General features: G+C 41.4%; 1 protein-coding gene across 1 annotated transcript in view; it reads right to left on the bottom strand.

Annotated features, from left to right (window-relative positions):
• THSD7A (thrombospondin type 1 domain containing 7A) overlaps positions 1–20,731 on the bottom strand; it is a 539,353-nt gene that overhangs the window by 128,984 nt on the left and 389,638 nt on the right. The window contains exon 8 of the mRNA XM_054020318.1: positions 19,545–19,757. Coding sequence (XP_053876293.1) covers positions 19,545–19,757 — 213 coding nt within the window. The remainder of the gene's footprint in view (positions 1–19,544; positions 19,758–20,731) is intronic.

The following is a 20,731-nucleotide window of genomic DNA, read 5'->3' as shown; positions in this document are numbered from 1 at the left end:
TTTATTTTTACTAATTAATCCAATCTCTTATTTTTCACTGTCACTTTCTAACTGTACCCTACTTCTGCCCAGAATGTAGTACATGAGCTGAAAACTCAACACAGCTTTTGGAGATCATGTAGATGCCTCTTAGAAAAAAGAATGTTTCAGCTCTACTGATGTGCCATGATAACTGGCCTCTCTACTTTATAAACGTGCACACGCTGAGTGACCATATTGCACATGCTGAGGGCACATTTTAACATTGCTATCACATGGCCTGATGTCACTTACAGTGTAGCACAGCCAATTTAATAATTGGCATGGCTGGCTGACATGCCACCTTAATCGACTGAGAAAACACAGTGTAGATATTACAAAAGGAAAACAACAACAACAACAACATCATCATCAAAAGGGAAAATTACTCTTTTTATTCTGGATGTTATATTTAATGATCTTTTTCACTCGTTCTGTTATCACCTAATATTCACTGACATAAAATATATTTGATACAATTTTTTGTCAATAGAAAATATTTAGAATTTGAATTTACTATTACAGTGGATATTGTTAAAATGTAAACAAATACTAAAATGTTGTAATGACTTTACCACAGTACTTCTTATAATCAAAATTTATACCACAGTACATTTAATATGGTATCATAAATGTTTTCCCAGAAGGTACCCACTGCACTGTAACAGCACAGCATTTCTTACCGAATAGCAGTAGGTTTCTGCTGCACAGTTTGACAGGTAGTTGGAACATTTTCAGGGTTCAGTTGTTAATGTAGTCATACTGAGAATGATAAGGAGCAGTGAACACAAATGTATTGATCATAACCAAGCACAGTTGCCTTCTACAATTAAATAAACCAATCACGTCATCTTGGTTAAAAAAGAAAAAGAAAGTTTGATGACAGTTCCATTGAGAATAAAATCAATTTTAGGCATGGGACTAAGTCAGATCAATATATCAGGCCAATAGGCCACTTTTAAACAGAATGAGGTGAGGAAAGATAAAGTGCTGATGGTGCTATAAGGAAACAAAAGAAACAGTGCTGCTTTAAAGGGTTATATCACTTGAAAATTTCTAATGTATTTATAAAAATGTTTGACAAAAATACTAAAGTTATTTTATAAGGTACCTCAAATTCTGATGCGAGAGATTTAGACAATATCCCAGTGACAACAGGTTTTGCCAAACCAAAATACTCTACAGAATTTCTATGAGAAATATATATTAAAAAATATTTTAGAGATAAAGACTTACTCCAATTAGTTTCTATAAAATGTTATAGAAATTCCATAAAGTTTAACAGAGATTGCATAAAACTTGCTTTCACCAAAATTAGGAAAATTCTTACATAATTTTGAAAAATAGCAACTATGCCATAGATATTTTATAGACCATTCCTTTGAAAATGCAATCTGTTTTTTTTTTTAAATTTGATGAAGGACTATAACCGTATTATTTTTTCATTTTTGGGTATTCACCTAGCTTTTAAATCCATCAGGTACAGGCAACCAGAGCAGCTGCTGGCACAAAAAGCTTTCACATGCCTCTTTACTGTAACTATTGACTGGGTACAAGGTTTCAAGTATTTATTTCCCTACAATAAACCCCAAATCCCTCACATCAGTGGGATAACAGAACCAAGGAAAGGCCATAGAGCGTCACTGAATTTAAACCAGTCTTAACTAATTCCTAGGGATGTGCATGAAGTCTGATGTTTGGATTTGAACTAGATTTGGATTCAAACTAGATTTGGACTAAGGATCCTGATAGTCAGGATTATTCAAATTTGAGGAAAAATGTATAAAGGAAATAATAGGGAAGATCAGAACAAAGGTAGCCATTGGAGAACAGTTCCCAAAATGCTGGTAGTATTCCACTAATTTCTACAGACTACGTTTTCAATCGAGTGCCTAAAGTTAGGTTCTTAAATCCACATTTAAGCAGCTGTCTAAAAATGGCCTGATTTTGCAGAGATGCTGAGCTTCCATAATTCTCATGGACTTCAGTGGGAGCTCGAGATGCTCAGTACCTTTGAAAACTACTTTTATTTTGGTGCCTATATATGAATTTAGGAGCCTAACATTAGGCACCCCAGTTTGAACATTTTGGCCTAAATTCCTATGCCAAGGACTGGATTCACAAAAGGCCTTAGGTTTCTAACTGCTACTTTTGGCACCGAAATCCAACATTGGGCATCACAGGCATTTAAAAATCCCTCACTCAACCTGTAGGCAACTTGAATAACTTGGCAACTATGTTTTCACTATAAAAGTTACCTAGGCACCCAAGTTTCTGCCTCTGAGCATGCACTGCTGCCTCAGGCAGCATCTTTCTCTCCACCAAGCACAGGGGGAAATTGAACCTGGGTCTTCCACATCATGGGTAAGTCCTCTAACCACTGGGCTAAAAGTTATAAGGGAGGCACCACAACCTCCTCCTCCTGCATTTATTGCGGGGGGGGGGGGGGGGTGGGGAGGGGACAGGGAAGGGGAAGCTGAAGCCCCTAACTTTAAGAGAGGTGGTTCCCAAGCAGTGGTAGGTGCCTCCGTGCAACCCAGACTTAGGTGCTTAACACCGTGACACAGTTGTCAGCATCTCCCATTGGCTAGCTTAGGCAACTTCCTGGTCAGCATGTTGGCTTTTGTGAATACCATTCTTCAGAGGTTCTCTCTACCCATGCATTGTATAGAGAGCCTAGGTGCCTAACTCAGGCTTTATGAATCCCAGTGATTTTTCTAGGCACTTATGACCTTTTGTGAATCTAACCCAGGGATCGGTAACCTTTGGCACGTGGCACGCCAGGGTAAGCACTCTGGCAGGTTGGGCCAGTTTGTTCAACTGCCGCGTCCACAGGTTCGACCGATCGCAGCTCCCACTGGCCACGGTTCACTGCTCTGGGCCAATGGGGGTGGCAGGAAGCGGTGACCAGCACATCCCTCGGCCCATGCCACTTCCCTCCGCCCCCATTGGCCTGGGATAGCAAACTGCGGCCTGTGGGAACCGCGATCAGCCGAACCTGAGGACACGGCAGGTAAACAAACCAGCCTGGGCTGCCAGGGTGCTTACCACCACCGCCACCCCCATCCAACCTCCCCTCTCCTTCCTGACTGCCCCCCGGGACCCGTGCCCCCATTCAATCCCCCTGTTCCCCGCCCTCTGACCAGCCCGCCACTTATTCACCCCTCTGCCCCCTGACCACTCCCCGACCACCCCCCTCCCCGAACTCCCCTACCCTCTATCCAACACCCCCGCTCCCTGCCCCCATACCGCGCTCCATGAAGCACTGGTGGCTGGCGACACAACTGCAGCAGGACAGGCAAAGGCACCACCTGGCTGCAACCAGCCACACACCACACAGCACAGAGCACCGGGTCAGGTCCCAGCTCTGCAGCTGCGCTGCCCCAGGAGATCGCAGCCCCGCCACCAGGGGCAGCTCTAGCTTTTTTGCTGCCCCAAGCACGGCAGGCAGGCTGCCTTCGGCGACATGCCTGCGGGAGGGCCGCCGGTCCTGTGGCTTCGACGTACCGTCCGCCAAATTGCTGCCAAATCCGTGGGACCGTTGGACCTCCTGCAGGCATGCCGCCGAAGGCGGCCTGACTACTGCCCTCGCAGGGACCGGCAGGCCACCCCCCGCGGCTTGCCGCCCGAGGCACGCGCTTGGAACGTTGGTGCCTGGAGCCGCTGCTGCCCGCCACCCAGAGCATCGTGCTGGAGGTGCAGTGAGCTGAGGCTGCAGGGGAGGGGGAACAGTAGGGGAGGGGCTGTGGGTAGCCTCCCGGGCCAGGAGCTCAGGATGTAGCCTGCGGGCTGTAGTTTGCCCACATCTGTTCTACTGTATGTTGTAAGTTCTTGTGGGGGATTTTGTCCTATCTGTACTTTGAGGCATTTAGCTCAGCTATGTTTCATAGAGGAAGCAGCAGCAGAAGAAATTGATAAACAGTGCATGTTATTCCAAACATCCCAGGTATTCAGTACAGTAAAAACACAAAAAAACTGACTAGATGTTTACACTTCACTTTTTTTTTTTTTTTTTTTTTTTTTAACTTTTACCTTTCCTTCCTTGGAAATAGTTTATAAATTCCTGCAAGTTTTCTACAGGCCTTCCTTCTTTAAACTAGTCATTACAATCAATATATCATTTAGAACTTGTCTCCTGTTTTTCTTTTGGGGTTTTACTATCCAAACAGCACTTCATGACTCAGTCTTGTGATTACAATACCACCATTATGAAATGACGCGTATTATTTTAGGGCTTTTCAAGTTACCACTACAGTGGTCATCTTGTGAAATCAGATATTTCCTGGCAGATAAAGAGAGACATTACACTAATCACAACTCAACACAAATTATAATCTGAAAGGAAGGTCAGACAATCAGCAGGTTAAGGCTGGAAAAATAAGAACAACATTTCAATTATGTCAGGCCAGAAGAAATAACAGGCTGCTTTGATATTCTCCATCTATCAGGGTATTATTTTCACAGCTTCATAGCTCAATAACACTTACGACAATTTAACTTCATACAGTCTGCCATAACAACATAAATACAGCATATGCCAAATGGAATAGAGCAGCATGTCTCAAACTGGGGTCCCCGAAGGTACTCTAAGGGGTCCGCGGACCCAGCTGATCAACTTAACTCCTCCCCTCTCCCTCTATCTCCCGGAGGCTACTGAAGCCATACCAGGAGATTTTAGGCACTAAAACTCCAGCAGTGCAGCAGGGTTAATGCAGGTTCCCTGCCTGCCCTGGCCCCGCGCCGCTCCCAGAAGCGGCCAGCACATCCCTGTGGCCCTGGCGGTGGGGCAGTGAGTCTCTATGCACTGCCCCAACCCTGAGCACTGACACCGCAGCTTCCATTGGCCTGGAACTGTGGCCAATGGGAACTGCAGAGGCAGTGCCTGCGTGGAGGGGCAGCATGCGGAGACCCCCTGACTCCTCGCCTAGGAGCCGCTGACAGACAGATGTGCCGGTTACTTTCAGAAGCTGCCCGAGGTAAGCGCCGCCCAGCCAGAGCCCACATCCCTCCTGCACCCAAACTCCCTCCCAGAGCCCACACCCCTCATCCCCTCCCTCACCCCAACCCCCTGCTCCAGTCCAGAGCCCACACCCTTCACCCCCTCCCAGAGCCCACACCCTTCACCCCCTCCTGCACCCCAACCCCCCGCCTCAGTCTGGTGAAAGTGAGTGGGGGAGAGTGAGCGACGGAGGGAGGGGGGGTTGAGTCAGCGAGGGGGTGGGAAGAAGTGGGGCAGGGTGGGGCCTCGGGCTGAGGGGGGGGCTTAGAGGTCCCCCAAAATTTTAAATCAAAATGGGGGTCCTCGGGTTGCTAAAGTTTCAGAACCGCTGAAATAGAATGATATATAAATACATAGCACCAACATAAATCTCTTTGTGTCTGTACACATATTTTCCTCTGAATATACAGAAATTATTCTCATTGCCTCCAAAGAGAGAATATCACCTCTGAATGATTTAGCACAAGGTTTCAGAACGGATTAGTATTTAATTCACAAATATATACATTAAATATTATCTTTCTTGCATATATTTTGTATAAATTTGTACTTTAAGTGCCCATTCTAGTTATTTCACTAACATTTGGAGAAAATAAGATTTAAAAGAGATTTAAAATGCACATCCAAAAGCAAGAAATTTCAGCAATAAGGCTGTAAATCCAGCTTTATAATCCATTCTTAAATCATGCTATTATGCCCTTTTCACTTGTTTTCACAATGGCATGATTTAAAGTGACAATGGAAAGGTTGAAAAGCATCAAATCAACTACCTTTAAAAATGAAGGTTTTAAAGAATTCTCCACAATTGTTACTGGTTTTTATTTGTATTAGGATTGAGCCTAGAAGCCCCACTCAGGACCAGGTCCCCATTTTGGTGGGCATCACACAATCATAGAACTGAAGATTGTCCTTGCCTCAATCAGGAAATACTGATCAGCTCTTTCTAAAACAAGCACGACCTGCGAATGTGGGTTATCCCACCAAAAACAGATGCAGGATGTTGGGAGTGTCCATAATGGGAACTTCACAGCTAAACTCTTTGAGCTTTGGTATAAAAGACAAGACTATTGGTGCTTTACCCCCAAAAAACATAGAAGTCCTAGGCCAGGGCAAACACATCCAGTTCTCTCTGCAAAGCCATGTGATTGAGAGCTCCCACCCTATATTTTTTGAAAAGCAGATACTTACTGCTTGAGACCAGGTAACCAACTCCCCACCCATGACTTGTGACTCTGCAGCCAAAGATGGGACAATACTCTAAACTTCATTATATACTTTCTCAACATTAATTCTGTATATAGGCAAAAAGCATATTCTCAATTAACTGCAACTCTGTCTCCAAAAAGAAGAACAGGAGTACTTGTGGCACCTTAGAGACTAACAAATTTATTAGAGCATAAGCTTTCGTGGACTACAGCCCACTTCTTCGGATGCATCCGAAGAAGTGGGCTGTAGTCCACGAAAGCTTATGCTCTAATAAATTTGTTAGTCTCTAAGGTGCCACAAGTACTCCTGTTCTTCTTTTTGCGGATACAGACTAACACGGCTGTTACTCTGAAATCTGTCTCCAAAAGCATTTGATAAATTAGAAGCAAAGGTCCACTACACTGTGATTCATAGTTGATTGCAGTGGTCCCCAAACTTTTTACTAAGGTAACCCACTGACCGCATGTTGTCTTTTTTTTTTTTTTGCAACCCATCCAGGGTCCAAATTCAAGTGGGGCAGGGGGGTGGGGGGGGTTTCCAGAATCATAGGCCGGTGTCCTTTTCCTCTTCTGCTTTTGTCTCCTCCTCACCTTGCTGAGGGGGCACCACCACATTCCATGCAGCCCCACAATTCTAATCCCACCATCTTCCAACCAGCACCACAATCCTAATCCCAGCATCAGTGCAGAGGAGAAATTTAGAGAGTGAGTCACAGCGGTGGCTCCTATCCCATGGGACTGAGCCAGGCTCCCAGCTCCAGGCGTTGCAGTCTGGCACTCAGGATTACAGCACCACTCAGGTCATGATAGATGGGTGGCCAGGCCAAACCTGAGTGGTGTTGTGACCCCATGCACTAGACTGCAAATTCCAGAATGGGGAGCCAGAACTAGCTCAATGGCACAGGAGCCGCACGGTGGGAGAGCTCAGTCTCCAACATTCCCCTGCCCCACTCCCTGAGGCTTCCCCTCCACACCAGGTCTGCAATCCATCTAGAACCTTCCTGGACAAAACACTAATTTATTGCATCACACAGATGTAGCTGTAATTTAATTTCTTTTTTTTTTTTAAAAACAGAAATCAATGCATTACTCTTCCAGATCAACTGGGAGGTGATGGGACACACAGTGATGTGTTTTAAATCAGTCCACCAAAAGAAACTATATTATGGCATACAAATGCAAAGGCATCCGTTCTATTCCAGGTTTTACCAAGGATGTTTACTCTCCCAATGCTAAGCTGAAAAACATGAAGAATTGGGTTGACTGAATTAAAAAGGATCTTTAATCAGCATAAAAATAATCAAATTTTAATCTGTTTTATATCAGTTCTATAATCACAAAGCTTAAAACAGCACTCTCCATTGAATGATGTTAAAAATTACTACAATCCTTAAATAAAAGATAATATATATAGCAAAACTTGTTACCTACAAATGTTTTCACAATCCAGTACTATGAAATTTTTATTGCCATTTGTTATCATATTTAAGAGCTTTCAAAATACTATATTTTCCCATCAATGCTTCCAGTAACAAATCCTTATTTACACCAAATGTCCCATAGAGAGAGTCAATAATTCCATGTGGGTAGATAAATCAAGTATTTGGTTACAACTATCATGTCCTATGTGTTTTACTTTAAAGAACCCAACTAAAGAATGCTTCTGCAGCGTTCTGTATTAATGCAACTTTAAATGCAGCATGGCAGTCAGCCAAAAGCTGTCAGCCAGAAGAGAACATTCTTAATCAATTTCTTAATGATTTTACCTAGGAAATTTATCTCAAGAAACAATGACTAATGTGCACATAATCTCAGTTCCTGTAAGTAGTACATGATTTGCTGAAGGCAACTGTCATTAGTTCCTGAAGTTTTCTAGTTTGACTGGAGACTGTAGGCCAGGTTCCGATATGAGTTCACTTACGCTAGTATAGAAAAAACTCAGTAATTCTGTGCAACTGAGCTCTGAATCTGACCCAGGGAAACTTTTTAGAAATGACAATTGAAATTTCTAGAAGATGGATACTTTCTTCTTTTTTTTTTTTTAAATAACCAGCATGAACAAAACCACACATTGCTTATTTTTTCATTCTATAATGCTGGGCCAATATGTATGATTGTCTGAATGACAAAATGTAGGAGAACAGAGTCTTCATACACAAAGCACGCTTACAAAGCTTCTGCCTATTTTACTATTATTCCCCATTATGGAACTGAACCAATGCTCATTGAAATCAGTGGAAGTCTTTACATTGATTGAATTGGGATTTGGATCAAGCCCTAAATGTATAGGAGGTAAAAAGTTTCAAACCAGTAGAAATATTTAAAGTGCAATCATTATAATATCACTTGCATACAAAAAAGATTAATGGACACCATAAAGAAGCATTTCACATCCCTTTAAAAGAAAACTAACTGGAAATGGTACAAAGCCTAATGGTAACAGATTCAGACAAAAGGCAGAAATCAGTCATGAAGCTATAGTAAAAATAAAACAACAATACAATGAAAATTTAAGACTGCATGTGTCTTATCTTACTATCAAAGAAAGTACCATACAATGTCATCAATAGAAACTAAATACACCAGAGAAATCATTACATTAAAAAAGTGGATTTGCAGAGTAAAATAAGAAAAAAAGTTGAAATATTTAGAATTGTCATGTAGCTTAGGGTCGTGACGAGTTCAGTCACAGAGACCCCTTTGGGACTGTCACCTGATGTGCTGAAATACTTCTGAGCCCAGTTTCTTTGCCAGCCTGGGACTCCAGAACCCTGTCTTGTTGAGCCAGACACACAAGCCTGCTGCAATACAGACCCAGGGTCTGAACCAAGCCCCGAATGCTGCAGACTTAACTGAAAACAGCTCAGCAAGTACTCCTGTCTCCAGCACCCAGCTCCCAATTGGATCCAACCCCAAATAAATCCGTTTTACTCTCTATAAAGTTTATACAGGGTAAACTCATAAATTGTCCGCCCTCTATAACACTGATAGAGAGGTATGCACAGCTGTTTGCTCCCCGAGGTATTAATCACTTACTCTGGGTTAATTAATAAACAAAAGTGATTTTATTAAGTATAAAAAGAAGGATTCAAGTGGTTTCAAGTAATAACAGACAGAACAAAGTAAGTTACCAAGCAAAATAAAACAAAACACACAAGTCTAAGCCTAATACATTTAAGAAACTAAATACAGGTAAATCTCACCCTCAGAGATGTTCCAATAAGTTTCTTTCTGGGACTAGATGCCTTCTTAGTCTGGGCCCAATCCTTTCCCCTGGTACAGTTCTTGTTAGTTCCAGCTCAGGTGGTAACTAGGGGATTTCTCATGACTCACAGCCCCCTTTGTTCTGTTCCACCCGCTTTTATAGCTTTGGCACAAGGCGGGAATCTTTTGTCTCTCTGGATCCCCACCCCTCCTCCTAAATGGAAAAGCCATAGGTTTAAGATGGATTCCAGTACCAGGTGACATGGTCACATGTCCTGTGAGATCCCTAGTCTCCACTCTTCCAAGGTTGGCCAGCACTTACCCAGGAAGCAGACATGCATCCAATGAAGTAGGCTGTAGCCCACGAAAACTTATGCTCAAATACATTTGTTAGTCTCTAAGATGCCACAAGTACTCCTGTTCTTTTTACCCAGGAAGGTTTGCAAGTAAACAGAGCCATTTACAGCTGATTCATTCTGAAACACCCTTAATGCCTTCCACTTAACACGTTTACATCAGTAATATAAGTTTATATCTTATTCTCCTAACTCCAGACATAGAAATAATACATGCAAACAATGGGATGAACACACTCAGTAGATCATAAGCTTTGTAACGATACCTTACAAGAGACCTTTTGCATAAAGCATATTCCAGTTACATCATATTCACACTTATAAACATATCTTTATAAAGCATATGGAGTGCAATGTCACAAGGGTCATGACTTCTATTCCTGAGGATATGCATATGTTGATGGCTGATGACTCTGATGTCTTTAAGAATGTGGTCACAGTTCATGACATTAGGATATACTATTCTCATTGGTGGTCTGATCTTGCATGCTTTGGGCTGCCAAAACTCCCATTAATCTCAATGATACACGCATCGTATCAGGAATAGAACACATGACTGTCAGCTGCATAAGCATAAACCTCTACCCATGCAGTTGAAAGAACAGTTCTACTACTTCAGTCAGTAGAAATTTACATATACACTAAGGTCCACATTGCTGCCTTAGCTTTCCCCTCTAAGGCCTGCCAGCTCTGCTGGTTGGATGGAGGAGGGACAAGAATATGGGGCCTTGCCTTCTCCCTATCCCCTCACAGGTGACTAAAACCCAATAATCTGAATCTGCACAAGGTCCATGGATAATCTGCCCTTAACAAGTGAGACATATTCCATCAAGTATAGCACATTTGTAGAAAATGATGCCTGTATATTAAAAAGATTTTAGATCAATAGTTTATTCACAGACTTCTGTGGCTGTCCTTGATCTAGTGTTTTATGGTATAGTTAAATTAACCTGAGTTCAAATATAAATACTGTCAAAATTCCTTCACATTATAGTTGTATACATAAATATCTGAGCAAATGGAAGTTGATAGGGTAATTCTGCAGATGCATATAATAGGATACTAAACTTTTCACCTCTAATTCACTTGTAGGTCTAGCTTATATCAGTTTCAATTGAAAGTGGCCTGGGTAAAATGAGCAGGCAATTTCAGTGAGTGCCAGGAGCACACCACAGAGACCACCACCACAACTGGTACCCAGGCAGGCAGTTTCAGCAGAAACTCCAAGGACTGAATGGACACAATAAATAAACTGCTCTTTTTCTACTATTTGGATGCATCTATACTAGGAAATTTTGTAGCCATTTTTCAGCAGTGGGGCCAGCAATGATGGAAACTCTAGTATAGACCTACAGGGTACGACAACATGATGGTAAAACTGATTGTGCCCTATTAACACTAGAATTTATGCCATTAATAGCACTGGTGCATCTGCACTTGTACCAAAAAAGGCTTAGCAATTTTTCTAGTGTAGACAAAGCTTTCAGAGGCTAAAGAAACATTTGATGGAAAAGGTTGTATTGACTGTGCTGTGCCTGATCTGTGGATAAATATAGAGGAATTCACTTTACACCACTGTCAGACTGGCTCTTATCAACTGCGTTAAATCCAGTTAAAATTAAATGCATATCTATTTTAAAAGCAAAAAAGCTTATCTACAATAATACTATTTAATCTCTACACACAAGTTTAACATTTAAGTAACTTTGCTATTCACAAAGGTTAATCTCCAGCACAGAAAATTCTTCACCCATCACCACAGACATCTAGCAAAATAATCCATATGAGATAAAATTTTTGATCAGTCTTGATCTAATTTTGCTGCTCTTGCATGAGAAAACAGTTTTCCTGAAGCAACTCCTTTATAAGTAGCATTGATATAAAGTCTGAGAAGCCAAGATAAATATTTTGAAAGGGTTCCTTGTGACAGAAAAGGGCTGAAGTTCCATTTTTATAATACAGCACATCAAAGTTCATTATAATCCACACAATGACAACCTGGAGTACTGATTGTCAGATTTTTTCAGCCTGAATGAAAATTTTGATTACTGCAATCCACTGTGGAAAGAGCATGACAATCACAGGCCTCCAGCAGTAACACCCAATGATAATCTATTGTCTTGTATTGTCTCAAAGGCTGTAATGACGCCTATCTTTGCAACAAATGGAATAAACTCATCCTAATTATATGAAACACCCCCACAAACACTGCTATTTGCTTCTAATAGTAAAATAAGAGCCCTCAAGTTGAAACATGATATTCCCAACTAATTGTATTTCATACACATTTAATGATGCAAGAAAAACAAAAAGAGAAGATACTGATCTGTTTTATGGTATGGCTAATGATAAAACAATGATTTTACCATGCAACACACATTCTTAAATCTAAAATATCAGCTTCTTTCACTGTGTAATGCAGAAGCCTAAGGAGAAATACATTTACATTTTAAAGTACTTAAGTCCCTTTGACCAATTCCTCTGTTGCAGAGGTTTAAGCTTTGGCTGTTTAATTTGAGTTTGTCACATTCAGCTTTAGACAGAGAATGCTGGATGGAAATCATTAAAGAAGAGAAAGAATTTTTAAGCAAAAGGTTTTGTTTAGTTTTGGTTCCAGGCTGAAAACGTTGATATTGATTTAATATTTTTCCTAATGTTGTTTCTTCTCCATTGTGTCATTCGTAGCTGCAAAGTTTTCTAAAACTCAGTGTGCACTTTTTAGGCTACCTAAGAGCTAGGTAGCTAATTCACAAACAACCATGAACTTCCACTGATATCGTCAATGCACACTTCCCCAAGCAGTGTGAGAAGTTGTGTAGGACATGGAGCTGGGTCTAGAGGCATCCACAGGGCCTATCTGGGGGGGGGGGGGGATAGTTAGGTGATGGGTGGGAGCTGTGTGGAAGTCTCTGGGTAAGTGGAGGTGCTGGGGGGGGGGCGGGGAAGGAGGTATCTGCAGGCTGCTTGGGGTGGTAGGATGGGGATACCTGGGAGAGGCTAGGTCTAGCAGTGGGCCTCTCACCTTCTGTTATAGCCTCCACTTGTTGCTGTTGCCGCCACTGTTCTTCCACTACCCTTCTACCAGAAAGGGAGGTCGAGAGGCTGCTTGCATAGAAGGCACCACAGTAGCCAGTGGTGGCCAGGAGGAGCAGCTGCAAGCAATTTCTGCAACCCACCTGAATGCACAACATTTCAGCAGGCTGCATTACAGATCCACTTGTGAGAGTATCACAGCAGATGCATGATACTTGACAGCCTTGGTCTGGGTCATTACAACATGCTGCTTTACTGTAGTCACACAATTAAAAAAAATATGTACAAAATTTAACTAATTCCCAGGACCAAAGTCATGCAGTGTATCTTGGTGGATAAACATCATTAAACATGTAAAGGATGAGAATGGCTACTACTGAAGTCTGAGGAGAAATATTCATAAAATTTCAATTAAATACACTAGGCATCAGCATGGACATTACAATTAACCCTTACCAGGAGAGCAACATATAAGAGGAATCAGAAAACCACGGCAAGGAGATAGTTCCAAACAGCTGTTACCTACGCAGAAGAAAGTCAGTGCTGGGTACAATAACTGGGGAAAACTCCCAAGTAGCCCACCATGGTAGCATTTAATTTCTGAAACAGGAAGTACACACAAATGAGGACGTTAGCTAAACAGAAATTAAAAAGTACAGTGCCCAAAATGAAATCTCTGCAAGCTTCATGGAAACTTTTTAAAGACATTATAATAGAGGCTCAATTTAAATGTACACCACAAATTAAAAAAACATAGTAAGAGAATAAAAAAAAAGTGCCACCGTGCCTAAACAATAAAGTAAAAGAAGCAGTTAGAGATAAAAAGGCATCCTTTAAAAAGTGGAAGTGAAATCCTAGTGAGGAAAATAGAAAGGAGCATAAACTCTGGCAGGTGAAGCATAAAAATATAATTAGGAAGGCCAAAATAGAATTTAAAGAACAGCTAACCAAAGACTCAGAAAGTAACAGCAAACATTTTTTTAAGTACATCAGAAGCAGCAAGCCTGCTAAACAACCAGTGGGGCCACAGGTTGATTGGGATGCTAAAGGAGCACCTAAGGACGATAAGGCCATTGCAGAGAAACTAAATGAAGTTTTTGCATCAGCCTTCATGGCTGAGAATGTGAGGGAGATTCCCAACCTGAGCCATTCTTTTTAGGTGACAAATCTGAGGAATTGTCCCAGATTGAGATGTCAGCAGAGAGGGTTTGGGAACAAATTGATAAATTAAACAGTAATAAGTCACCAGGATCAGATGGTATTCACCCAAGAGTTCTGAAGGAACTCAAATGTGAAATTGCAAAACTACTCACTGTGTCATGTAACCTATCATTTAAATCAGCTTCTGTACCAGATGACTGGAGGATAGCTAATGTGATGCCAATTTTTAAAAAAGGCTCCAGAGGCCATCCAGCAATTATAGGCCAGTAAGCCTAACATCCATACCAGGCAAATTGGTTAAAACTATAGTAAAGAATAAAATTATCAGACACATAGATGAACACGATTTGTTGGAGGGAGAGTCAACATGATTTTTGCAAAGGAAAATCATGCCTCACTAATCTACTAGAATTCTTTGAAGGTGTCAACAAGCAGGTGGACAAGGGTGAGCCAATGGATATAGTGCACTTAGGTTTTCAGAAAGCCTTTGCCAAGATCCATCACCAACGTCTCTTAAGTAAGCTGTCGTGGCATAAGAGGGAAGGTTCGCATGAATCAGTAACTGGTTAAAACATAGAAAACATATGGTAGGAATAAATGGTCAGTTTTCAGAATGGAGAGAGGTAAATAGTGGTGTCCCCAGGGGTCTGTACTGTGACCAGTCCTATCCAACATATTCATAAATGATATGGAAAAAGAGGTAAACAGTGAGGTGGCAAAATTTGCAGATGATACAAAACTGCTCAAGATAGTTAAGTCCAAAGCAGACTGCGAAGAGTTACAAAGGGATCTCACAAAACTGGGTGACTGGGCAACAAAATGGCAGATGAAATTCAGTGTTGGTAAATGCAAAGAAATGCACATTGGAAAACATAATCCCAACTATACATATAAAATGATGGGATCTAAATTAGCTGTTACCACTCAAGAAAGAGTTCTTGGAGTCATTATGGATAGTTCTCTGAAAACATTCATTCAATGTGCAGCGGCAGTCAAAAAGCTAACAAAATGTTGGGAAACATTAGGAAAGAGATAGATAATAAGACAGAAAATAACATATTGCCTCTATATAAATCCATGGTATACCTACATCTTGAATATTCTGTGCAGATGTGGTTGCCCCATCTCAAAAAAGATATACTGTAATTGGAAAAGGTACAAAAATTGGGAACAAAATGGTTAGGTGTATGGAACAGCTTCTGTATGAGGCGAGATTAATAAGACTTGGACTTTTCAGCTTGGAAAAGAGATGACTAAGGGGGGGATATGATAGAGGTCTACAAAATCATGATTGATGTGGAAAAAGTAAATAAAGAAGTTTTATTTACTCCTTCTCATAACATATGAACTAGCGGTTACCAAATGAAATTAATAGGCAGCAGGTTTAAAACAAACAAAAGTATTTCTTCACATAATGCACAGTCAACCTGTGGAACTCCTTGCCACAGGATGTTGTGAAAGCCAAGACACTAACAGGGTTCAAAAAAGAACTAGATAAATTCATACAGGATAGGTCCATCAATGGCTATTAGCCAGGATGGGCAGGGATGGTGTCCCTAGCCTCTGTTTGCCAAAAGCTGGGAAAGGGCAATAGTGATGGACTACTTGATGATTACCTGTTCTGTTAATTCCCTCTGAAGCACCTGGCATTAGCCCCTGTCAGAAGACAGGGTACTGGGCTAGATGGACCATTACTCTGACCCAGTATGGTTGTTCTTATGGTAAGCTTTTCATCAGGGCTGGTCTTAAAGACACGCAGTGCAAACGATGGCTTGGATCCCTACACTATTGGTGGCACAACTGCAATTTCCTGGCTGGCCCTATGCTTTCTTACCAGCAGCTGCACTTGAGGAGAAAAATTCTCACTGTGGAAATGTGAGGCTTTGCTCTAGGTTGTGACTCCTGATTGCCATCTTTTCTGGTGCTAAATATTGCATACAGTGTAAAATGTGTGTGTAAACTTGGATGCCACTGTGGGTGTTAATTAGAGCTGCTGGAAATATCCATGAGCTTTCTGGGGCTCATTTCAGATGGACAACAAGTCATATTTCTAATATTTTCCAAATTTTAAGTAGACTATTTTAATCCTTTTTTTAAAATATTTTTTTTGAAAAATAAACTTTTTGACTTTGAAGAAAAAGTTTTCATTTTCAGAAACAAAATGTTAAGAAAATAAGGGTTCTCATCATTTTGTCTGCTTGGTGGACTGGTTAGACAGGGTGAGAGACAGAAAGAGGAAGAAGGAAAAAGGGTGGAAACATTTGTTAAAACCAAATATGACTAGTGGAGAAGGCGATTGAACATGAAAGCACTACTTGGATCTATAGAAGAAGGGGTTTGTAGAGCAGGAGAACCAGAGAGAGCTGCCAGTGCCAAAGGAGAAGGAGCAGCAATAACAACAGAAGTGCAGGAGGAGCAGAGCTGGAGGAATTAATTTGTAAACAGTATGCAAAGTTCCAGGGAAGCCATATATTGCTCCCTGCCACCTCTGCAGATGGTGATGCAGGGACATGGCTCCTGTGGAATCATCCTCAGTAACAGTGCCAAGTTTAAAGTTCCCCAGCTCTGGCTCAGGTCCCTCCTGATAAACAAGAGGAGCAGGAGCTACTGCATCCGCCTCCTGGTTCCTCAAGCACACCTGGTAAGCTGCACCATGGAGGAGTTCACCTCAGAGAAGGTGAGGTGGCCTTTCAGGAGGAGAGGATGGCCACTGAGCAGCTGAAGGCGGCCCTGAAGGAGAGGGAGAAGGCAGTGACAGAGAAAAACAGAGTGGTGGCCAAGTAGGAGAAGAATCTGGGAGCAGGAATCCTTCCAATGGATAGCAAGATGTAGGGCTACCCTTTCTCCTCTGGATTCTCCAGCATCAGCACTGTCACTGAGACTCACACAGGAGGCAGGTCTTATTGATCATGAGGACAGTAGGGAGAAGGAGATCTGCTCCGGCACCATCTCTTTTTCTTCCTCTTTTGAGGAGGAAACTTCTGGGAAGTGGAGATGGTGAATAATGTAGTAAAATGAACTAACTAGATGATTTAAGAATCTCTCTTCCATACTGTGTCTTATTTATAGGTTTTTTTAAAAAATTGAAAAAAGAGTTTGAATGACTATAGGCTGTTGTTATAACACTACATTTACATTTATTTAGTGACATCATGCCATCTTAGACCATTTCCAGCAGCTGGTCGGTATTGACCTGCTACAGTCAAGTATCCCTCATACAAATTCCTTCTCCTCTTCTGACATGGAATGTGTTTGACTTTGTGCGTCTGACTGTTTCTGTTGAACACGCACAGCTACAGGAAGATGCAGTCACCGCTGCTCATCTGTAGAAGCATTGTCAGCTGGACACATACCATCTGTACTCTCGCAAACCTGAATGTGGTTGAAATGCACACTAGCATCCATTTTGTTGCGCTTATTGTAAAGCCTACATTAGGCCTCAAAACATACACACATTTGCTGGGCCTGATCCATGGCCAATTACATTATCATTTAGTGATAACATGCTTTCACAAAGCTGTATCGCACAGCTGGCAGACATTATCCTGTGACAGCCAAGAAGCACCAAAAAGCTTCTTCTCCCAGTGCTTCCTCTTCACCTCATGAAATATACAATTTCTCTCTCTCTCTGTTTGGGACACACACAACTACAGCAATGAGTAATCACCACTCCTCTCACCCAGAAGCAGCGTCTGTGCCCACTGTCCAGCCTCTACCACAAAGACCAACACAGAAGTCAGACTACTCACTGGTAAGACAAATGCACTTACATCAGCAAACTATAGGTGTACACTATTTAGCAACAAACTAAGATGATCAGCAACAATTTAGAAAGGTTCAGAGAAAAATAACAGGGTTAATATCTGAACACAAATAACCCCAACCCTCCCAACTTAAATTCTGTTCTAAGTCCCTCACAAAGGACCTGATCCAAAGCTCATTCAAGCCAGTAGGAGGACACCCATTGACTTCAGTGGCCCTTGGAATATGGTCAAACAGAGCAGAACTGCCCTCTCTGTAAAAGGTTAAGGTTAAGTGACTCAACTACTTGCTCCCAGATATATTATAGTTACAATAATCCAGTTAGGGGACAGGAAAAGTTACACTGTTTAATCACATACTAAACTGATCAAAAGTTACAGAGTAGCAAACAAACTCTACCACAAAGAAAAACAAACAAACCAACCTAAAATCCAGTAAAATGAAAACCAGCCCCCCCCCCCCGCTTTTTTTTTGTGCATATTCTACTGAATTTTTTTTTAAAATAGAAAACGTCAACATCAGAATTGATAAGCAAAAATGTTAATTTCTGACAAAATTTCACCAGAAATCTTTTCATACAAAAAATCTGAAACAGTTCTACTATTATTGTCAAGTAAAGGCAGAAAGGGAATATCTTGGATGAAGGAATGTTGCTGTGCAAGGAGGATAAGCTGTAAATCATGTTTTCGTGTCATTCTATATCATTAATCTCATTCTGGGACATAAAAACTGTTAGGGACTAAACACACAATTCTCTTTGTTACGTACACAAAAATAAAAGTTACACTTTAATTCTTAGTTTTCCCAGTTGAGCCCCAAACTCAATTATGAAACAAAATCTAGGACCAACGCTCAAACCTAGATACAGCGTCTGTACAAGTAATCAACTCTAATTCCCTATGCCCAGTATAATTACAAAACAACATTTGGTGCAGCTGCTAAACACTTAACAGGTGACCTCTTGGTTAATCATATATATGGTACTTACAGGTCTCTGCTCTACTGTAGCCAATACAATTATTTTTAATGTATATGCAGCTCTGAGTAGACTACAACATTACCAACAGATAACGAACACTATCCCAACATTCTTACGAGAGCCTTTTGTAGATTAAAATATTTTTTAAGTGTGTAGCTTTCAAAGTGAGTTGTTAAGACTTAATGCTATGCAAAGTAATTTTTTTCTTTCTTTCATAAAAGATAATTGAATAATAGTGGTATTCTTCTTGACTGCTGTAATTTATTATAGCTAGAAGGGCAAGCGAAGTGAGGCAGGCTGATGCATGTCACAGGCTGTCAAACCAACTTCATAGCACACATCATACTTTGTTTTTTAATATAAAGAGATTATCTAGCTCCCAGATATTTCCAGTGGCAATGCACTTTACTTTACTCACCCTTAATATTTATTTGCATTTGGACACAGTGGGACAAATTTATCAGTGGAATTACATAAGGGAATTCAATGAAGTTACAATGGGAAGAATTTGACCCAACAGGCAATAACTCCCTGTCTTCCTGTTCATTTTTCATTTACTGTTTATTTTTGGCTTCCTTTTCTCAGGAGGCCACTCAAGAAGCTTCATCTGAAAAAAATCTATGGAAAGAAGAGCCCAGTACTACATCAGTTGGTGGCCACAACATATGTGGCCTGTGTAAAGAGCAATCAATTCTAATCAAAAGGCTTTGTCTCAAAGATCGACTAACCTGAGAGAGAAATAAGCAATGTTACATTTTCACTCTGAATCTGTCTCCTCAGAACAAGTGAGTGACTTAAACCATACATTTATTGAGCAAACATCTTACCATCACTGTTGATACAGACCACCTCTGGAACTTGAGAGCCAGGCCCACACTGCTTCTCATTGTCTGGTATGCACTCTTCTAGTCTCACTATTCGCCAGTCATAGCAAGAGGGCTCCTCACACGGGATAGCTTCAAGCAAATGAGGGCAATTTCCTGTCCCTCCAGTGCCTCCTGTAGGTTCATTTGTGATGGACCGCTTCCTTAACTTAAAACCTGAAGTGAGAGTAAAACCAAAAAGATAAAAAAATATAGTAATTAAATATAAAAGGTAAAATGAAAGCATTTGTATCTGCCAAAAGCTGAGTGAAGGGTTCTGTGTTTCTTCTATAACAGTCAACAACATATTTAAAGCAATAAAGGAAGCTGCGTTCTTTATATTGCTGAAATAGTAGATGTCACCAACTGTAGGAAACAGTTCACTGAAATAAGGGCTTGGAATGTGTCATGGTTACAGGACTAGCTGTGCTTTTGACCCCTTTTTGTCCCTTTGGAGTGCATCCCTTAGGTATCAGGTCTGGCTTCCAGCACCTCACTCTGACTGGAACCATGTGGTCCAACCACTTTTTCTTAGGTTGGGTCTCTTGGGTAACCCCCCCCCCCTTTCCCCCCAGCCGGTATTAATTTAGCAGGCTCAAATGAGTTTGGCACCTGCAAGCCTCCAGGAGCCCACAACAGTGGTTGATTACAAAAACAACAAGGAGTCTGGTGGCACCTTAAAGACTAACAGATTTATTTGGGCATAAGCTTTCATGGGTAAAAATCTACTTCTTCGGATGCATGGAGTTTTTTACCCATGAAAGCTTATGCCCAAATAAATCTGTTAGTCTTTAAGGTGCCACCGGACTCCTTGTTGTTTTTGTAGATGCAAACATGGCTACCCCCGATACTTGAGTGATTGATGAGTGACTCAAAACAGCTTCTTCAAAACAAAGCATTTATTGTATCATACGAAGGTACCAACCATGCATAACAAAGGGTTACAACAACCAACAGTCCTATATGCACATTTCCCTTTACCTATACCTTACATCTTTCCTTGCAAGCATTTGTAAGTTCCCCTCAGCCCAACTAACCCCCATCTCCAGTTGGGAGCAAGAGTGTGCTCCTCATAGCATGGTCTCTCTGTCTCCATGTGTCTCAGTCAGTCTGGGTGTCAGTCTCAGTCTACTGACAACCCGCTGCCCCAG

The sequence above is a fragment of the Malaclemys terrapin genome, chromosome 2 (assembly GCF_027887155.1).
Source record: "Malaclemys terrapin pileata isolate rMalTer1 chromosome 2, rMalTer1.hap1, whole genome shotgun sequence".
Taxonomy (NCBI): Eukaryota; Metazoa; Chordata; order Testudines; family Emydidae; genus Malaclemys; species Malaclemys terrapin.
The sequence above is the reverse complement of the archived record's forward strand: the minus strand, read 5'-3'. Positions and strand labels throughout refer to the sequence as shown.